The 19014-nt window shown below is 39.2% G+C and overlaps 1 protein-coding gene across 5 annotated transcripts in view; it reads right to left on the bottom strand.

The window, feature by feature from the left end:
* LOC131065179 (LRR receptor kinase BAK1) overlaps nt 1-19014 on the bottom strand; it is a 189255-nt gene that overhangs the window by 73893 nt on the left and 96348 nt on the right. For 4 of the 5 annotated variants that reach the window (XM_057999626.2, XM_057999623.2, XM_057999622.2 and 1 more), the window contains exons 4-8: nt 15944-16087; nt 3089-3160; nt 2893-2964; nt 2605-2702; nt 2297-2437 (exon numbers count right to left, since the gene is read on the bottom strand). In XM_057999626.2, the coding sequence (XP_057855609.2) occupies nt 2297-2437; nt 2605-2702; nt 2893-2964; nt 3089-3160; nt 15944-16087 (527 nt within the window). The remainder of the gene's footprint in view (nt 1-2296; nt 2438-2604; nt 2703-2892; nt 2965-3088; nt 3161-15943; nt 16088-19014) is intronic. The other variant, XM_057999625.2, reaches the window with a different exon arrangement.

Below are 19014 nucleotides of genomic sequence, written 5' to 3'. Positions count from 1 at the left end.
ATAATGAATTTATCCAATGTTTTATTTCTCATGGATAGTCCACTATAGAATTAGTAGAGATAAAACATAAGTGGATCCTCATAAGTCATAAGGGTACTTACGTATTTTAGTAGTTTTGATGGGAAAGCTCTCAAATCTTTATACTCCATTGGATATAGTTTTTGACACCTTTATCTAATGTGGCAAATAGAAATGACAGCTCAATGTACTACTGGTGCTAAAATGGATGAATCAATACATGTTTCACAAAAATTGCAAGAGGAACTTGAAAATCAAAGGTGCATATTTCAGGCCTACCTAGCCCATTAGGTTCAGCTTACAAAGTGAGAGTAGAATAAATCTGCCAAAAACGATTTATAAATTTCAAAACTCTGAGCTACAAATTGTAAGGCCTAAGCTCAGCCAATGGTTAAAGCATCTGCAGTACGAGAACTTCTAGATACGCACCACCTGAAGCAACAAACAAAAGACATTTATAAGTTACACACGGTTGCTTCCCATCAATCAACTCCCTCTTCTTCCATTTCTAGTGTTGCATCTCCAAAACCATCTCCTTCCCTTGACCCTCATTAGTGTCATTCATTTTGTTCTGTTGCTGTCTTGAAGACAACTTTTCTTTGGTGGAGGCTGTTGTAGATGGCATACTTTGCATTAGTTGTGTTTTAATTTGTGTTTATCTTTGATAGGTACGTCAATGCTTTGTTGGCTTGTGTAATTTACAAGAAAATATATCTGGTAGTTGTCAATGGTCGTAGTCACTTGGCAACCATCAAGGAGTTTATATATACTCTTATAGTCAAGGAAGGGGGCCTCATGTTGGAATTGTTCTCTTAGTCTAGTTTTTTGTATAAGAGCATACATGAATATCAATAAATAAAAGCAATTGTTATATTATCCTGTAACTTTGTTGATATTATTCTACAGCTTTAGTATAAATCATGTACGTGTATTAATCTGTTTACTCTGCAATAAATAGTTGTTTACCAGTTAAGAAGTAAACATTAATTGATAGTTCAAGATCAGAAACATTTGGGGATTCTTACTTTTAGTTGATTGTTTGAGAAAATTATGGATAACATTTGTACACCTTTCCAAGGTAAACCACTTGTCATGGCATTTTGAGCTTTATTTAGTGTTGATTTATAGCTAGGTCGGATCCCTTGCTTGGGCCAACCTAGTTCTCTTAATTGCTAATTGGCCTTTGGCCTTAGCAATTCGCCATTTCTCTTATCGAGTCCTATTTGGGCGATTTATGCCAAATACATATGTAATGTGCTGTGACTTGCATATAGGTCCTGACCTATATTAATGTATAACGTGTGGACCTAATTCAGTTTGGCGCCACCTCTAATACATTTGATTTATGCTAGCTGACTTGAAGAATTAAAGGTCAAGTCGCCTATAAGTACAAAGTACTTATCATTGTTCATATCATCTTCAGTGAACTATCTCTGCAATACAACAGCAAACATCTGTAGATGCACAGCGGACACCGTTGGAAGCATAGCGAACACCCTTGAAGGTCAGCGAACTCCATCCGGAGGGCAGCGAACCTTCCTTTCTGACAGCAGTCTTCACTTGAAGGTCAGCGAACTGTCATTGAAGGCTGTGGACATCATCAGCGAACTTCATCTTTGTGACAGCAACATCTGCAGATAAGTTCACTATTACAGTGTGCCATAGCTGGAAGATATCACTGTGTTTAGTTTGCTGATAGGTTCAAGTGTTGAAGCTCATTGTAAAGATCAATTGGTTATTGTTTAATAAAGATCTGAGATATTATAGCTGGGTTTTTCACCTCCAAGAGGAAGGTTTTCCCAGGGTATAAGCGTGTTATGTGTGTGCTTTATTTTAGTTTGGTTTTCTGTTCTATACTGCTAATCTGATCACTAAAAACTAACATTTAGAAGGTTTAGCATCTGCATTCTTGATTATTTTGAACCTACTTCATCTTGATGATGGATCATAGATTGTAATCCAAAATTTTGGTGTAAAAATATCCACATAGTTTTATACCAAATTCTTTCCGAATTCATACTTTTATACAAAATCCTTTACAAATTCATACTTTTACAAATATGGACTGTGAAAACCGGCCATTTCTTACTTACAGTCCACTAGAAAAGAATGCACTTCCACATAAATATATCCTTCCATTAGATTCTAACAAAAATGGCTATGCTGAATGCACTTATCCATGGTTTGTAGAAGAACATTATAGATTTGACTAGAAATCAAGTCATATCTATTATTTAAATAAGAAATATTCTATTTAAATTTTAACAAGGTTACCTACCAGGAACAATAAAAAAGTGATCATATGACTTATGTTGATGCCACTGTGCAAATCCAATCACAGCAGTAACACACAAGAGAGCAGCACATGCAGCTGCTCCCACAGCAAAGGCTTTTGGACGAAGTTTTCTGTTTTTTCTTGCTGAACATCAAAGTAAGAAGAAACTAACCAGTTATAATTACTATTGAAAACCATAACAAAAATAGTGCACAATTGCAACATACTGCTCAAACACTATGTCATGGATAATGATCTGTATTTTTGTCCTTTGTATTTTAAAGCAAATAGAAGACTATTGTTTGCAGTACCTGCTGGGGGTAATACAAATGGTGGAGGGGAATATGGTGTCCCAGAATCACATTGCACTCCAACCACCGGACCACAAAGATTTGTATTATTAGCAAAACTGTGAAAATTGATGGAAATTCCTATTAGGAATGTATTGCAAAGCTTGTCAAATACTTTTCCATATTAGATTTGACCTCAAATCAAGCATAACTAATCTCAAAGAATCACTTCTTATATTCATAAGATATTGAATTGTATCAAATCATCTTAGCAAACAGATAGGGGCCCTTTTCATTCCAAAAATTTACCTGATAGGAGTAAATGCAGAGAAAGATCCAGTTAATGGAACATTGCCCGAGAGATTATTATTAGCAAGGTCACTGAAATTCAAAATAAATAAATCCCAGTTATTCTAATAAGACGAAAATATTTTAAAATACATATTACAAATATTAACTTGAGAAATGGGAAAATGCTACAAACACAAACAGATTATTAACTTACAGGATTTGAAGACCTTTGATATTTGCAATACTTGTAGGAACATTTTCTGTGAGGTGATTGTTATTGAGCCGACTATCCTTCAGCAAGAGGAATGCTAATATTGTAAATATAAGTTTTATAGGGAATAAATATTAAATTGATCCCATGCAAAAGGACAAAAAAGGAAATTAAAGAAAGAAAAACAAAAACAAAAAGAATCACAGATAGTGAAGAGAAGGAGACCGAAAATGTTGTGTCTATTTGAACAGATATTAAGTACATGAGATTCAAAATTCATCTGTAAAACAGAAATTTATGTCTTTTGGACAACTCACTAGACAGTCAACTTTATTTGCAGAACTTATTGACTACATTAATTACTATTTATTTCTAATTGATATCATAGCTAGAAAGTAAAATATAGCTACTATTGTCTTAATCCAACAGACTACCTTGATGGTCATATTTGAAAAAGACACCAAGCTTGCCTGTGAATTTGAGTGTCTCTACTCTGCTCCTTTATTGCAAATACTTGAGTACAATTTGTCTTTACCAAATACAATTTAATAGAATGGTAATGAACTTCATGTTTTCTATGAGCATAACATACTAGATTTTTTACAAGCTTCCAGGTGCTTTGATTCTCAAAAAAAGTACTGTTCCCTCAGATTGTGTTCTCTATAAATTATCTGGTATTTATTTAATGTATCAAAACTGTTTCTCAGGTTATATTCTGGTAAGCTATAAAGCAACGCCTACTATATTTAGTATATATACTTGTATTAAAAAATTACATAAACTGCTGCTTTATATTCTGAACTAGGTTGAAGACAGTATGTCATTCATATTCTGATCAACTAAATGTCCCCAAACTGAATCTTTGTAACTTGTTCTCTCTAAATATCTAAGGATTATTTAGACTGAAATCCTTTTCTCAGCCTTATGTTTTTCAGCAATCTGGATACATATTTACCTGCAAAATAAATATCTGGCATCATAGGTGCAAAATAAATCAGACTACCAGCTGCCTTCAAATTTACTCATAATTTCAGCCCACTTTCCATTCATAAAGAAGTGGGCCTATAACCCAGCTATATAAAACTTTTCTAGAAAACTTTTGGCATAATTTATGAGACAATAAAAAACCGATCACTCAGGCAAAATTATACATCCAGGTGCTAATTTCAGTTGCTTAATCCATCATTTCAAAAGCAACACATAAATCAGATTCAAATTATGACTGCAATGACCCTTTTACTAGTGATGATAAAATCATCTACACATACTTCAAGAATAACATCATCACCAAAGCTTGTGTGACCCAATTTCATCCATCAAATCAATATCAACAAATAAATCCCCCTGGAATTTTCTGCTTGCCTATTATCTGCAAGGCTTCCAAGCTACTCCTATGATCCTTTGCTAATTTTTTAGTGCTAGTATTCTATCACCGATCAGTTGAATGGAACAAAAAGAAAAAATGTGTATGATATCATGAAATTCAAATAATTAGAATTACACTTGATCCAAATGGATGATAAACATTGTAATAAGACACACATGGAAATAGGATTTTATAAATAGCAAAATGGTCCAAAAAACTAAATACAGGGACAGGTGTTGAAAGGGTTGCAGAGCAGGAAAACACAAAGACCATACCACAACTGTGGTAGTGTCCTAGATTGTATTACATCTGCAGCCACAGCCACTGACAATACACATGCTAGAACTCAGAATCCAAACCAAACAGGCCTCTGGTCGCTGTAGAAATTCTTCTTGGACCCTAGAGGACATTGTTGTCATGAGAAATCTACAAATAGGAGCATGTATTGGTTTCTAATATACAATTTTGTTTATTCATCCCAAAGCCCAGAGACAACACAAGGTGTCAAACTTCTGGTACCACATTAAGTAAGGAAGTTCCAGCTGTTCACAGGGATGTTGAAAAGGCTGAGACAGTAGTATTGTCATTGAAGGAGCAAAGGGCAGGTTACATCCAAGCATTTCTATTGTACTTGGTAAAATTGCTATTCTACAAAAGGTAGTACGGCATTTGTTGCTACCATTCTGTCTGGTTTTCTTGCTTAGGGGAGTTTCCAGGATACATTCTTAAGTCTATGTGGAATTCATTTTATTTGCAGCATGTATATTTGTAGCAAAATGAAATGATGGCAAGCTGACCATAGCACACATGCAGCACAGCAGATCTCAATCAACATTTCTTTAGTGGATAGTGTATCTTTATGCAAGCACTGGCGGGATGCCTAAGTTGGTTCAAACCAAAATGGCTGATTACATTAGCTTGTTGAATGCCAAAATGGGCTAATGAAATACGCTGGGTCTAGCAGAGAACCAACCAAGACCTATCAGCATGATATGCATAGTATGTTACCCTGAGTTTCCGGAACGGGGATGGCAGGGGACAGCGGGACGAGTTTCTGGGACAGCAAATTTTTTTGCCAATTTTGGGGACGGCAGGGGGACGGCAAAGGAGACGGCTATATAAAATATAGGAAAAATTTAAAATATATAGGGAAATTTTAAATGTTCATATGAAAAATACATAAAGCATCTATATATACATTGTATTCATATGAATACATGGATAAAGCAGGTATATGTACATTATAGAACCTTAACATACCACATTTGTGTTCAAAATTCATTGTCAATACTCAATATGCATTTATAATTGAGAATTGTCAATACTCAATATGCATTCATAATTGAAAATACACTGTCAATATGCCAACACTTGTTTGCATGGAGTTCATTGTTTCTCTCTGGTTGGAGGATATTTTGATAGTCTTCCATTTCTATTTTGACCTACAACCGCTTCTTTATGCACTACAAAGTTTTGGGTGTTTGTGATATTTTGTACCAAGCTGTTATTCATATTTTTGAGTGCTTTTGGCTATGACTCAGACCTGTTTACCTTTCATAATTGTGAAAAAGTCCAATATTGCAGACCTGCAACCGATGTTTTATGCACTACCGAGTTCTAAGTGTTTGTAAAATTTATTCCCAGGCTGCTGCTCATTATTTCTAAATGCTTTTGGAAGTGATTCAGACACGTTTACCCATCATATTAGTGAAAAACCAGTTTTACAGACCTATAATAAAATTAAACAATCTTTTTTTGAGCATTTGGGTCCTTTTTTTTTAAATGTGCTGGGAAAACGGGGACGGCTGGCCGTGTAATGTTCCCTGACTGTACGATGTAACTGGCAAGGGCGTATGGACGGTTTGAATTGGCAAGGGAATGGTCGTACGGTGAATAGGTTGTATGGTGGTGAGATGAGGAGTGGTCATACGGTGGTATGAGGAGGGGGTCGTACGGTGCAAAGGTCGTACGGTGGAGTGAGGGGGGGCGTACAGTGCGAAGGTTGTACGGTTGTGTGAGGAGGGGTAGCAGTACGGTGTGAGACCATACGGTGAGGGTGCAGACCGTACAGTGTGAAAACCGTACGGTAGTGAAGACTTGTCGCCCAAACCAAGCCGTTCAGCATGTGGTGTATTCGACCAAAGTGTTTTATATGGAATCGATGAAGCTTGCAATAAGGTATGATGCCAGATAAACGATGAACAAGAACATTTATATGTTATTGCACGAGCCAGAGAATAGTCAGATTAATGCACTTCAAATTACAACAATCCGAGACTGAGAGCAGGGCAGAGTAGGGTGAGGAGTTACTCCCACCGAAACTGCGAGAACCAAATAGGGAGGGTCTTTCACCTCCGAAATGGCGAACAACAGAACTCCAAATTGAATTCGCATAAACAAGAGGAAATACCAAATTTGAATACCAACACAAATGACAAACTCGGCCATAAATATGGGCTCCAGGAACTTTCCCGAAGGGTTACAAACGGGCCGACACTACCAAACTAAGACTTGACTAATCTAATTAAATAAAGGGCCCAAAAGATTTGTTATTACATTTGGGGCCTTACAATAAAGTATTTAAATTTATTATTTAGTTATATCGGGGACATCACAGTCCTCCCGAGCCAAAAATTGTTTGCCTTCAAGCAATTGCAAACTTGGATGCTCCAGAATTTGCTTGCCTTTCTGTTGTGCGAATCGCACACCCATCCCCGTCTTGGACAGGGACCCCCTGGTTTGTGCCTTTCTGTCTTTGCGGAAGAGGAAAAGGATATGAAGGGTCAAGTGCTACTAAAACCAAATTCGGCCTCTAGGGGCTGTTGTGACGTATTCACACATCGCCCCATAAATGGGACCCCTGCTTTTTGCTTTCTGGGGTTTGTTTTTCTAGTTTTTTTTTAAGGTTTTGTCTGTTAGCCTTTGCATGATGAGTGTTGTCAGGGGAGTCGCTGGGATGGCAGGCTCTGCTTGAGCCAGGGTGAGTCAATAGGGCCCCAGAATTAGGGTTTCTTTGAGAGTCTTCCTTAGGGCCTGGTTTTGCTCTTGTTGCTCATTGTGTCTTGCTTGGTGAGTGAATATCATCCTTGAAGATCTGAGTTAGGTCAAGTTGGTGAGTGATGGAGTCTGGAATGTCATCTCGATCTTCAAATGCCCTGAAATTTGGCTAAGTTTGGAATGTCCTGATCCTAAAATTTGACTAAGTCTGGAAAACTGAGGAATCCTCCAAAAACTAGAATTTGCAATATAACTCTTGGAGGTCTGAAACCACTCTCAAACATCTTGAAAGTATAATACTTAAATGTTATATTCCATAAAATGATCCTTCGACGAGATCTTGACAAACTCGCCCAAGTGCCCAAGCTCGCACTTCTTGAGGAAAAAGTTTAAAATCGCCAAAATGCCCAAAGGGGCGAATTTCGGACTTTCAAGCCAAAATGAGAGAAAAGTGAAAAGTTGCAAAAACTGGCTAGAGGTTCGAAATTGCAAAAAGTTGAAAAAATGCCCATAAGGTCCGAAAATGCAAAAAGTTGCAAAAACTGGCAAAAGGTCCGAAAATGCAAAAAGTTGCAAAAAGTGTCAAAAGGACCGAAATTCACTTAAGTTGCAAAAATGCCCAAAAGGTCCAAAAATTGCAAAAAGTTGCAAAAAGTGCCAAAAGGTCCGAAATTCACTTAAGTTGCAAAAATGCCCAAAAGGTCTCCAAAATTGCAAAAGGTTGAAAAAAGTGCCAAAAAGTCCGAAATTCACTTAAGTTGCAAAAAGTGCCCAAAGGGCCGAATTTGGGCCTTTAAGTGAAAATTTGAAAATTGAAAAAGTTGCAAAAAGTGCCCAAAGGGCCAAATTTGGGCCTTTAGGCCAAAATCTGAAAAGTGAAAAGTTGGCAAAAATGCCCCAAATGGCCAAATTCGGACCTTTTAGCCAAAATTTGAAAAAGTGAAAGTTGGCAAAACACTCCAAAATCCCAAAGGGCATGAGTGTTAGGATTTTAAAATTTGCAGAAGCTCTTCAAAACTCCAGAATCGCGCTATAAGAAGTTTTCAAAACGTCGTAAACCCATTCAAAACACCCAAGACTCCAAAGGTAAAATCACGCAGAAGTAAATCCCCCAAACACTATCAAGACCAAGGATCAGATTTCACATTCGAAGAGAAAGGAGAAGCATTTTCAAGATACATCTCACAAAGAGCTTCTCAAGCCAGACGTCGTAATTAAATTTAATGTTTGTTAAATTAAATTATTTAATTTTTCAAATTGATTTAATGAAATGAAATTGGTTGATTGATCGCAGGACGTCATTGGAGAACCAAGAGAAAGACCTGAAATGCAAATCGAAGAAGGATCGCAATCAAGGCCAGGCGCTGAAAGCTGGAAAAGAAAAAAGATGTGGGAACGTGGTGCAGGAGCACGAGAGCAACCAAACATTGGGAACCGTGCCGCTAAACAAAGATGAAGTCCACCACCGAGACCAAAGGCCACAGAACACTCTGAATGCTGCAAGTTCATGCCTTCTCGAGAAAAAGCACACAGCTGAATTTAATTCCAAGAATTCAATTTCTAAAAAGCTGAAATTGTTTTATTGTAAAACTGCTTGTAGGTCCCACTCAGATATTTTGAAAGAAAGGGGAAACAAGTCAGTTGTGGACAGTTATGTCCAACTACCGAATAGACTCAAATTGAAGCCAAATAGTGGCAGGTAGTTGAAATTGTGGTTGAATGGATGAGTGAGAATTTAATAAGGCTGCTAGTTTCTGGAAGGCAGATCAGGACCCTTGGCTGCAGTCCATCCTGGCCTCTGATTCAAAATTGTAATATATATAAAAGGCAAAGGCCTTTCTTTTGTAAAGGGTTAGATGGTTAGATAGTTAGAGATTGTTAGACAATTAGATTTTAGAGTTAGAATAGGTTAGATTTTAAGCAGTAGCATAGAGATGTTGCAGAAATTGTTGTAATAGGCAGCTAAAATCAATATATAGACATTAAATTGGTGTTTATTGTCTTGTTTTCATCCTGTTTGCATGGTTTCTCTCAGCATTTTAGATAGAGCTTTCTATTTTGGGTGTGCAGGTATTTGATAGATTTAGGCTCATACCACTGAGGATATACTGATTGTGTATCCTTTTGTGTGGTTAACCTGAGCCTTCGATTGTGCTTAGTTCAATTGCAGGTGTCCATCTGAGCTGCGCCAGAATTGGGTGCTTAGCCGTGCATCTCCAGTCTGAAAATCTTCCAAGTCCCTTCGAAGATTGCACCGTTCCTGCAAGGTTGTGAGCTATTCTGGCCAAGCAAGAATTGGTTATGTTGAATCCGTCTACCCGCATACCCATGTTGTTAGTTTCAGATCTCCTAACCCTTTCCTTTTGCTCTTTATTACCTAATTCAAGAATCACAGCAGACTAGCTTATTGCCTATTTCAACGTAAGTGCCCCTTGTGTTTCCAGCAAAACACATCAAACCACTGAGTAATCCCGCAGTCAAGACCTGACAAGCGAAACCTTGAGGTCGTCCCCTTTGATCAAACAAAAAATAGCATTAGGGACTTCCTTATCTCAAGAGAGGATAGGATACTCAGCTGGTTATTCTATTCTGCGTTGGCCATATGGAGTTTGCAGCAATGCGATTTCAGACACGTCAACACTTCCCAGGTGGCATCCTCAATGGGTAGATTCTTCTAGCACACAAGGAACTCTTTGAATGTGCATGATCTCTGCCTCTTTTCTCTAACATCGATGATCTTCATCGGCTCCAGAATTAGTTTTCCTTCTTCGTCAATGGGTGGCAGAGCCTTGGATAATGTGATGCGCTGCCCGACGACCTTCTTGAGACATGACACATGAAAAACATTGTGAATCTGATTCCCCTCAGGAAGCTCCAACTCGTAGGCAACTTTGCCCACCCTACAAACCACCCTCTAGGGTCCATAGAAACGCGGCTTCAGCTTCTCCTTACCACTTGTCTTCAAGGAGGATTGTTTGTACAGTTGAAGTCGGAGGTATACCAGATCGCGCACCTCAAAATTTTGCTCAACCCGATGTCAGTCGGCATACATCTTTTGCTGGTTTTGAGCCCTCTGCAAGTTATCTTTGAGAAATGTCAGGATGTCTAAATTCTCCTGAAGCCAATCTTTTGCCCTCGGTGTACGACTGTCTCCCAGTGCCAAATCAACAAATGAAGAAGGTTCATAACCGTACAGTGCTTTGAAGGGTGGCATGCCTATCGACATGTGACAGGTGGTGTTGTAACAGTGTTCAGCTACATGTAACCAGTGAACCCAAGCCTTCTATTGAGCTGAGACGTAGTTCCTGAGATAACCCTCCAGCCATTTGTTCACAATCTCGGTCTGTCCGTCTATCTGCGGATGGTAGCTCGTGTTGGGCGACAACTCGGTTCCTGCCAACCGAAATAACTCCATCCAGAAGGTACTCAAAAAACGGCTATCCCCGTCACTGACTATGTTTCACGGTAGACCATGTAAGCAGAATACCTCACGAAAGAACAACTCGGCCACTTGAATTGCTTGGTATCCTATGGGGATGGCAAAAAAATGTGCATACTTGGTCAAGCGATCAACTATGACGAAAATGCAATCCTTTCCTTGCACTCTGGGGAGCCCAGTAATGAAATCCATCGAGATGCTATCCCATTTCTAGTCGGGGATTGGCAGTGGTTGCAACAGTCCGGCTAGTAGGGTGTGCTCAGATTTGTTTTGTTGACAGGTGGAGCATTCCCGCACATACTGCAGGGCATCGTTCTTAAGTTCCTTCTAGGAAAACCTTACTTGGATCTATCTGTAGGTTTTCAAGTATCCCAGGTGTCCGGCCAAGGGAGAGTCGTGAATTTCCCTCAAAATCTTTTCCTTCATCTTGGACTCGGGTACCCGATAAATTATGTCCTTTTAGTAGTAAATGATGTCGTCAACCACCTTGTATCGATCATCCTGCACTTGACCATCCATCAGTTCGCAGGCAAAAGTATTCTTGGAGTATTCAACCAACAGGTGTTCCTTCCAATCCTCCGAAATCTGGGATAAAGAACATATGGCATGCCTTCTTGACAAGGTATCGGCTACCACGTTATTCTTGCCCTTCACATACTCAATGTCGAAATCAAATGCCTGGACTTTGCTCACCCACTTTTGTTGTCATTCACTCAAATTCCTCTGCTCCAAGAAATATCGCAAGCTGTTGTGGTCTGTCCACACAACAAACTTTGCCTCGACGAGGTAATGTCGAAACTTTGTCAATGCGTGCATGATCGTGAGCATCTCCTTGTCGTAGATGAGTACAACCGCTCAACTCCCGAGAGCTTCTGATTCTCGAACGCAATGGGGTGATGGTCTTGCATCAACACCGCTCCAATGCCTTCTCTCGAGGCATCCCACTCCAGGATGAAAGGGCGAGTGAAATCTGGTAGTGCCAGAACCGGACACGTACTCATAACTTCTTTTAATTTTTCGAAGGTTTGTTGCGCCTACGCATTCCAATGGAAGGATCCTTTTCTTTGTCAGATTTATCAGTGGTGCACCAAGCTGTGAAAATCCTTTCACAAACCTCCTATAATAACTGCACAATCCAAAAAATCCATGCAGCTCCGAGAGAGTCTTGGGTGGAGGCCAATCCAAAATTGCCTGAATCTTTTCCTAGTGAACTTGTACCCCTTGGGTGCTAATGACATGACCCAAGTACAGGACCTCGGTCATTCCAAATTCACATTTAGCCCTTTTGCCATACAATGATTGCGATTTCACAATCCCCAATACTTCATCCAAATGTCCCAGATGCTCCTCCCAGGTCTTGTTGTAGATGAGTATGTCATTGAAGAATACTAGTAGGAACTTACACAGTTGCTTGTTGAAGATGTGGTTCATGCAAGACTAAAAAGTGGTCGAAGCATTGGTTAACCCAAATGGCATGACCAAGAACTCATAGTGTCTGTAATGGCAATGAAAGGCTGTCTTTTCCACATCTTGCTCCCTCATACGGATCTGATGGTAGCCGGAGCGGAGATCAATTTTGGAGAAATAGATTGCACCATGTAGTTCATCCAGCAGCTCATCGATGCTGGGAATGGGGTATCTATTCTTGATAGTCTTCTTGTTCAGTGCACGGTAGTCAACACACATTCTAAGAGTTTCATCCTTCTTCTTCACCAGTACCACCGAGGATGCAAAGGGGCTAGAGCTGGGTCGGATCCATTCTTTATCGAGGAGTTCCTAGATCGTTTTCTCTATCTCTTCTTTGAACTTCTTTGGGTGGCGGTAGGGTGTGGTGATTACGGGTTTTGCTTCTTCCTCCAACTCAATGGTGTGCTCAAACCCTCGGTGTGAGGGTATACCAGGTGGAATATCAACGAAGACCAAACTATGCTTATCCAAAACCGACTGAAGTTCCTCATCTTGGTAGTAATTTGGATGCTCTTTCACAGGTTTTGTCGAGATCAAGCAATGTGCTGCCTAGACTACTTCATCGTGTCTAAAGATGGCTTCCATCCGTTTGGCAGAAATCTCCCTTGGGCTGCCATTCGACATTCCTCTGAGAACCACCTTCCTGCCATCCACCTCGAATGAGAACTCCATCCTTTTGAAGCTCTGTGTGTACTGGTCGAGGGTCTCCATCCATTGAATGCCCAATATGACATCTGTGTCATCCAAATCTACTACAAAGAAATCATCGGTCACCATGTAATTTCCCATGGTGATGCTCAGTTGCGGAACCAGGTGAGTGCATGATAGGAGATTGCCTCCTACCACCTTGACATTGAACCCTTCATGCTCCTTTGTACACAAACCCCTTCGGGTGACGAGTGATGAGTTTATGAAGTTGAGCGAGGCCCCACTGTCGAGCATAACCAGGACTTGTTGCCCTTGGAGTGTACCACGTACCCTAAATACACTACACCTTGGGGTACCCGCCAGTGTGGCAATGACGCCTCCCCTCTGTATCAATGTGGAGATTCTCTCCACTAGGCTGGTTTCTTTGGCAAATTCTTCTCTTGGTGGTTCACTTTCCTCAGGCTCCTCTTCTCCATCGGACATCACTTCAATATAGTGAATCTTTCCTTTGCCCAAACATCGGTGTCCTGGTTCCCATGGCTCCTTGCAGGTGAAACAAAGCTTCTTCCTTCTAAGTTCCTATTTTGTGGCTTCATCAAGCAATGACCTCTTCGGAAAGGGTTTATTATCCTTCTCCTTCAAAATGAAAGGTGGTTTGGTATGTGCAAAATTTCAGGAAGAGGAAGATGTTGCCATGTTATAGGCCTTTTTGATTGCTTTTGTGAGCATGCTGGGGTTGAACCCTTTCACCCAGCCTTTCGGAGGTTCCATCAATCCATCCATGAACAAGACCACCAATCTCCACTCTGAGATGTCTGTTACCAACACGGATAGTCTCTAGAACTCTATGATGTAACTGTCCACAGGTCTCAACTATTTTAGTTGCGCCATCTCCTTGAAATTGAGTTTTGGATCCTTCCCGTCAAACCGATCTATGAGATTCTTCATGAAGTCGGCATAGGAAGTTATCTGGTCATGGCCGAGAGTGATCATTCCATGATGCCACCATTCATGCACGACTCCTTCCAGGTGAAGTGCTGCAAACTTGATAGCTTCATCTTCAGGCATCGGGTTGAGTTGGAAGTAGGTATCTGCTTTTTGAACCCAAGCTCGTGCTGAGGTTGCTCTGGTCCCATCAAAGGATGACAGGTTGATCTTGCCAACCTTCTGCTTGATGTCATTGTTATAGTGTCCATAATAGCCCTGAATTCTGCTGCCCGAGTATTTCATCCGAAGCTCAGCATAATCCTTGAAGGATATGTCCCCCTCGATATTTGCATCCCTCCAATCTTGGTTCAACTGTGCTTGCATCTCCTGAAAGGTGGGTTCTTGCTCCCCGCATGGCGCTTCTAATTTCTGAGGAACAAATGGCATCAGCAGCCGTGAATGTGAGCATTGGACGTTTGACCTTCCAGTGACCAAATCATCACCCTGCCCATTCTGTTCTCCATTCGTTTTTCCCAAGGCCAATTGTCGTAAGGTTTCCTCCATGATTTGTTGTCGTTGCTCCCCTCTGGTTATAGTGTCGTTGAGCTAAGCTTGGCTTCTGGTTAGCTCCCTTAATATTGCCATGACTTCTCTTGCAAGATCCTGTGGTTCCCCCATTCGGTCGGCCGAATGGTACCTCCTTCTAGTGTACACTTGCATCCACTACACAACAAGTTGGCAAGCTCACCAGCTCTGATACCACTGTAATGTTCCCTGACCGTACGGTGTAACTGGCAAGGGCTTATGGACGGTTTGAACTAGCAGGGGAATGGTCGTACGGTGAATAGGTCGTACAATGGTGAGATGAGGAGTGGTCGTACGGTGGTATGAGGGGGTCGTACGGTGGAGTGAGGGGGGGTCGTACGATGCGAAGGTTGTACAGTGGTGTGAGGAGGGGTGGCAGTACAGTGTGAGACCGTACGGTGAGGGTGCAAACCGTACAGTGTGAAAACCGTACAGTAGTGAACACTTGTCACCCAAACTAGGTCGTTCAGTGTGTGGTGTATTCGACCAAAGTGTCGTATATGGAATCGATGAAGCTTGCAATAAGGTATGATGCCAAAAAAACGATGAACAAGAACATTTATATGTTATTGCACGAGCCAGAGAATAGTCAGATTAATGCACTTCAAATTACAACAATACGAGACTGAGAGCAAGGCAGAGTAGGGTGAGGAGTTACTCCCACCGAAACTACGAGAACCAAATAGGGAGGGGCTTTCACCTCCGAAATGGCGGACAACAAAACTCCAACTGGAATTCGCACAAACAAGAGGAAATACCAAATTCGCATACCAACACAAATGACAGACTCGGCCATAAATATGGGCTCCGGGAACTTTCCCGAAGGGTTACAAACGGGCCGACACGACCAAACTAAGACTTGACTAATCTAATTAAATAAAGGGCCTGAAAGATTTGTTTTTACATTTGGGGCCTTACAATAAAGTATTTAAATTTATTATTTAATTATATCGGGGACATCACAGGCCGTCCCCGAGACAGTTAGGGGATAGGGGGACCTCCCCTTTGAGAATAACTGCCGTCCCCAAGTTTTCGAGACATTTCCCACAAATTTTGCAATTTTGGGGATGGCGGGGAGATGTCCCCAAAACGTCCCCGGTACGGGGACAGGGGATTTTAGCCCGGAAACGCATCCTCAGGTTACGTAGTATGCATATAAACGGGCAGTAAACCATCTATCTTTACAATTAAAATGCATACAAATATATTCCTTCAATGGTACTACCATCCGGAGCATACAATATGGACATGAAATGCATTAAAACAAGGCATAAAAATGAAGTATACTGCTAAAACCAAGCTCCGAATAAAAGTATATGAATTTCCCTATGCTAGGAAGGCTTAAACATCACTTTTCAGTTTTCCCTCACTCTATGACATAAAAATGTATAAAAGAAAATAGAAAAATAAAGAGGATTATTAATCTTACAGCACATGCAAATTCTTCAAATTTCCTAAAGTAGGAGGTATTGAGCCACTAATGTTATTATGGGACAGATCCAGGCTCAAAAGATTCTTCAAGTCACCCAATTCTTCAGGTATATTCCCACTTATGGTATTGCCATCAAGCTCCCTGCAACATGCACACCCAAAACTGGAATCACTTAAAAACACAGTTGGACATAATTAAATGAAACATCTTGAGATAATTACACAAAAGAATGGCATGTATAAAATGATTTTTTTGGTTAAAAAGAATGATGTTAAAAACCTATTAAAAAATATCCTGCTCTTGCATTCATCAGTCACTCTAAGATAGCCTTTGACTAGAATTTAACCATTCTTGCATAAGGAAAAGAATTGGTTCAAACAAACTGCTGATCAAGTCCAAATGTGTGATTATAATATACCATTAAGTTCAGTAAAGTATGTTCAAATGCTTGATCAAGACCAAAAGACACAATGAGGAAGCTCAGAAATAAGCAGCTGCTGGTACAAGTTTTACCCAATATAAAAACGAATCTTCACTATATATCAATAATAATGTTAAGTTCAACATATTGATATTTCCAAAAAGTAGTGACAATTGATAATTAGATTTTAATCCTCATTTTGAAGGATTAGAGTCAATTGCATGAAATGAATATGCATAGCCCTGTTTAGAGTTTTTAGGCGAAGGAAAACTTTCGAAATCTTTTAGACTTCTGCAAATTCCTTCAAAAATAAGTCTGAAATTAAGTTTTGGTTCTTAAGGAATAGCACTAGAGTCGAACTCCATGAAATGTCTATACACAATTTTGCTTAGAATTATAGTAAAACTGCAGCTGGTCAATTTAGCATCAGCACTATTCCCTTTTAGTTGGCATTGCATATTGAAATATTTTTTATATTTTCCTGTACATGAAAAACAACATTTATTTTATATCACCTTTTGTTATAGCTATTATAAAAATAAATCAGGAAATAGATTAGAAAAGTACTATAATTTATATTTTCTTGTACATGAAAAACAAAATATATTTTATATCACCTTTTGTTATAGCTATTATAAAAATAAATCAGGTAATAGATTAGAAAAGTACTATAATGAAGAAATAGCTAAAGGTAAAGCATCAAGTCTGTGTTTAAACTTTAAATTGTTGAAACATAATGCAACTTGTTGATCCCAAACATTTTCTCTCTTCTTGGGAGATCAAAAGCATGGATCTACTTTAAAATTCATATTTTGATATGCAATTAGTACAACCATAAACAAATCTTTATGCTATTATATGTAATGTCCCGACCAAAATGGGGCTAATTTATGTAACCAATTTAAATATATTTACTCAAGACCTTTTAAACCCCAAATTACATCAAGGTTTACTAGATATATTAACAATTCAATATTAAACTTCAAAATTCATTATTTTAGTCTAAAATAATTAATTTTGATCTATTCTACCCGAATCTAAAAAAAAAAAAAAAAACAGTTCGCATTTTCAAATACATTAACAACCCTATATTACAAATCAGGCCAAAAAAAGGAATATAGACGAATTTCACATTAAATATCTTTTACTAAATCAAGCAAAACCTAGATTTTCACAATTTTTACATTACATTAATAACCCAAATTTTCTTCAAGGTAATACTGTAATGTCCCCTTTTCCACTCTAGTTTGTTTTAGGGACCGTTAACCTATTCCGAAGACCCGTAGGCTAGTCGGAAGCAAAAATTAGGGTTTCCTACCTCTGGGAGGATGTTTTTGCTATTTCAAAGGCTTACATGTTGGAATTTCTCAGTTTGGATTCTAGATTCCTTCTGAGTTTTCAGAAAGCTTCGCAGTGAGGGTACATGCATAGCAAGTTATGGAGTTTGATCAACTTACTATTTTTAGTAAATGGAGGCAGAAGCAGTTGAGTTCTCTGGTTTTTTGGGGTTTTTTGACACCTTTGCAATGGTATAACATGCAAACCAATCTGAGGAACTTTTCGAGAACTTACTATTCTTAGTAAGTTTGGCAACTACTCAGAATGTGGTAAAAAATCACTTTGGAAACACAGACTATTTTTAGCAGTATGTTATTTATAGTAAATACTATTTTTGGCAGTGTTATTTTTGGCAGGGATTTTGCAACTCAGCTAAGTGGCTATTTCTGGCAGGATCTTGTATTCACTCAGATGACTATTTTTAGCAGTTCAGTTCAAAGCTCCAACTCAGTTCATTTTTGGTGATTTCCAGCACTTCAATGTCTGGCTCAATTTGGCAATAATCAGTATTTGAGAAGGTATTTTTAATATATTACTACCTTAGGATGAGGTATTAATATTTGATTATTTTATGGATGGACAACTTAGGAGGGGAGAAAATACTAATTTTATCCTAAGTCTATTTGGGCGAAATTTGCATATGACTTCAAGGGGGTCGTCATGGTGTTAATAATTGAATTATAACTCAAGGCAAATGGGGCGATTTTAAAGTATATTGCCTTAGTAATATTTTTTATTTGGAAGTCATAGTTGGGTGCCCACTTTACACTTTATTTTATGACACTTATATTTATTAAAAAGGGCAATTTTGGGTGAATGTGAGTTGGGCGAACTTGTGCAAGGAAATGAAATGAAATGCAACGCCAAATGTGGATGAAATGGAATGGCATTTGGTTTGGGTGCATTTGGAGAGCATTTGAATTTGAATTTGGTAGGCAAAAAGTTATAAATACAGGCCTTGGGCTCTCATTTGGTATCCAAGAATTTTTTATAATGAAATGCTCCCAAAATGCAGAGTGAAAGCTTCGAGGAATGCTTCCCTCCTAGCCATAGCTTGATTTCTTGCTTGCAATATAGCAACTAGTCGAGCCAGAGACTGCTCTTCACTCAGAGGAGTGGATTGAAGAACAATGTTGCAGAATTTTGTGTCAGTTTCAAATGTTTTGGTGTGTTTTCTTGAGAGTTCATGTTGCTGATCGTGGTGTGTGTTGAAGGTGTTTTTTGCTCGTGACTCCCTGTGTGATTGATGTGTGGTTCTGGGTATTGGCTCCATCACTTTCTATGCCTTGGGTGATAAAGTTCACAATTT

Source organism: Cryptomeria japonica, chromosome 10 (genome assembly GCF_030272615.1).
Source record: "Cryptomeria japonica chromosome 10, Sugi_1.0, whole genome shotgun sequence".
In the NCBI taxonomy this organism is placed as follows: domain Eukaryota; kingdom Viridiplantae; phylum Streptophyta; class Pinopsida; order Cupressales; family Cupressaceae; genus Cryptomeria; species Cryptomeria japonica.
This window is presented reverse-complemented; position numbering and strand designations above follow the sequence as displayed.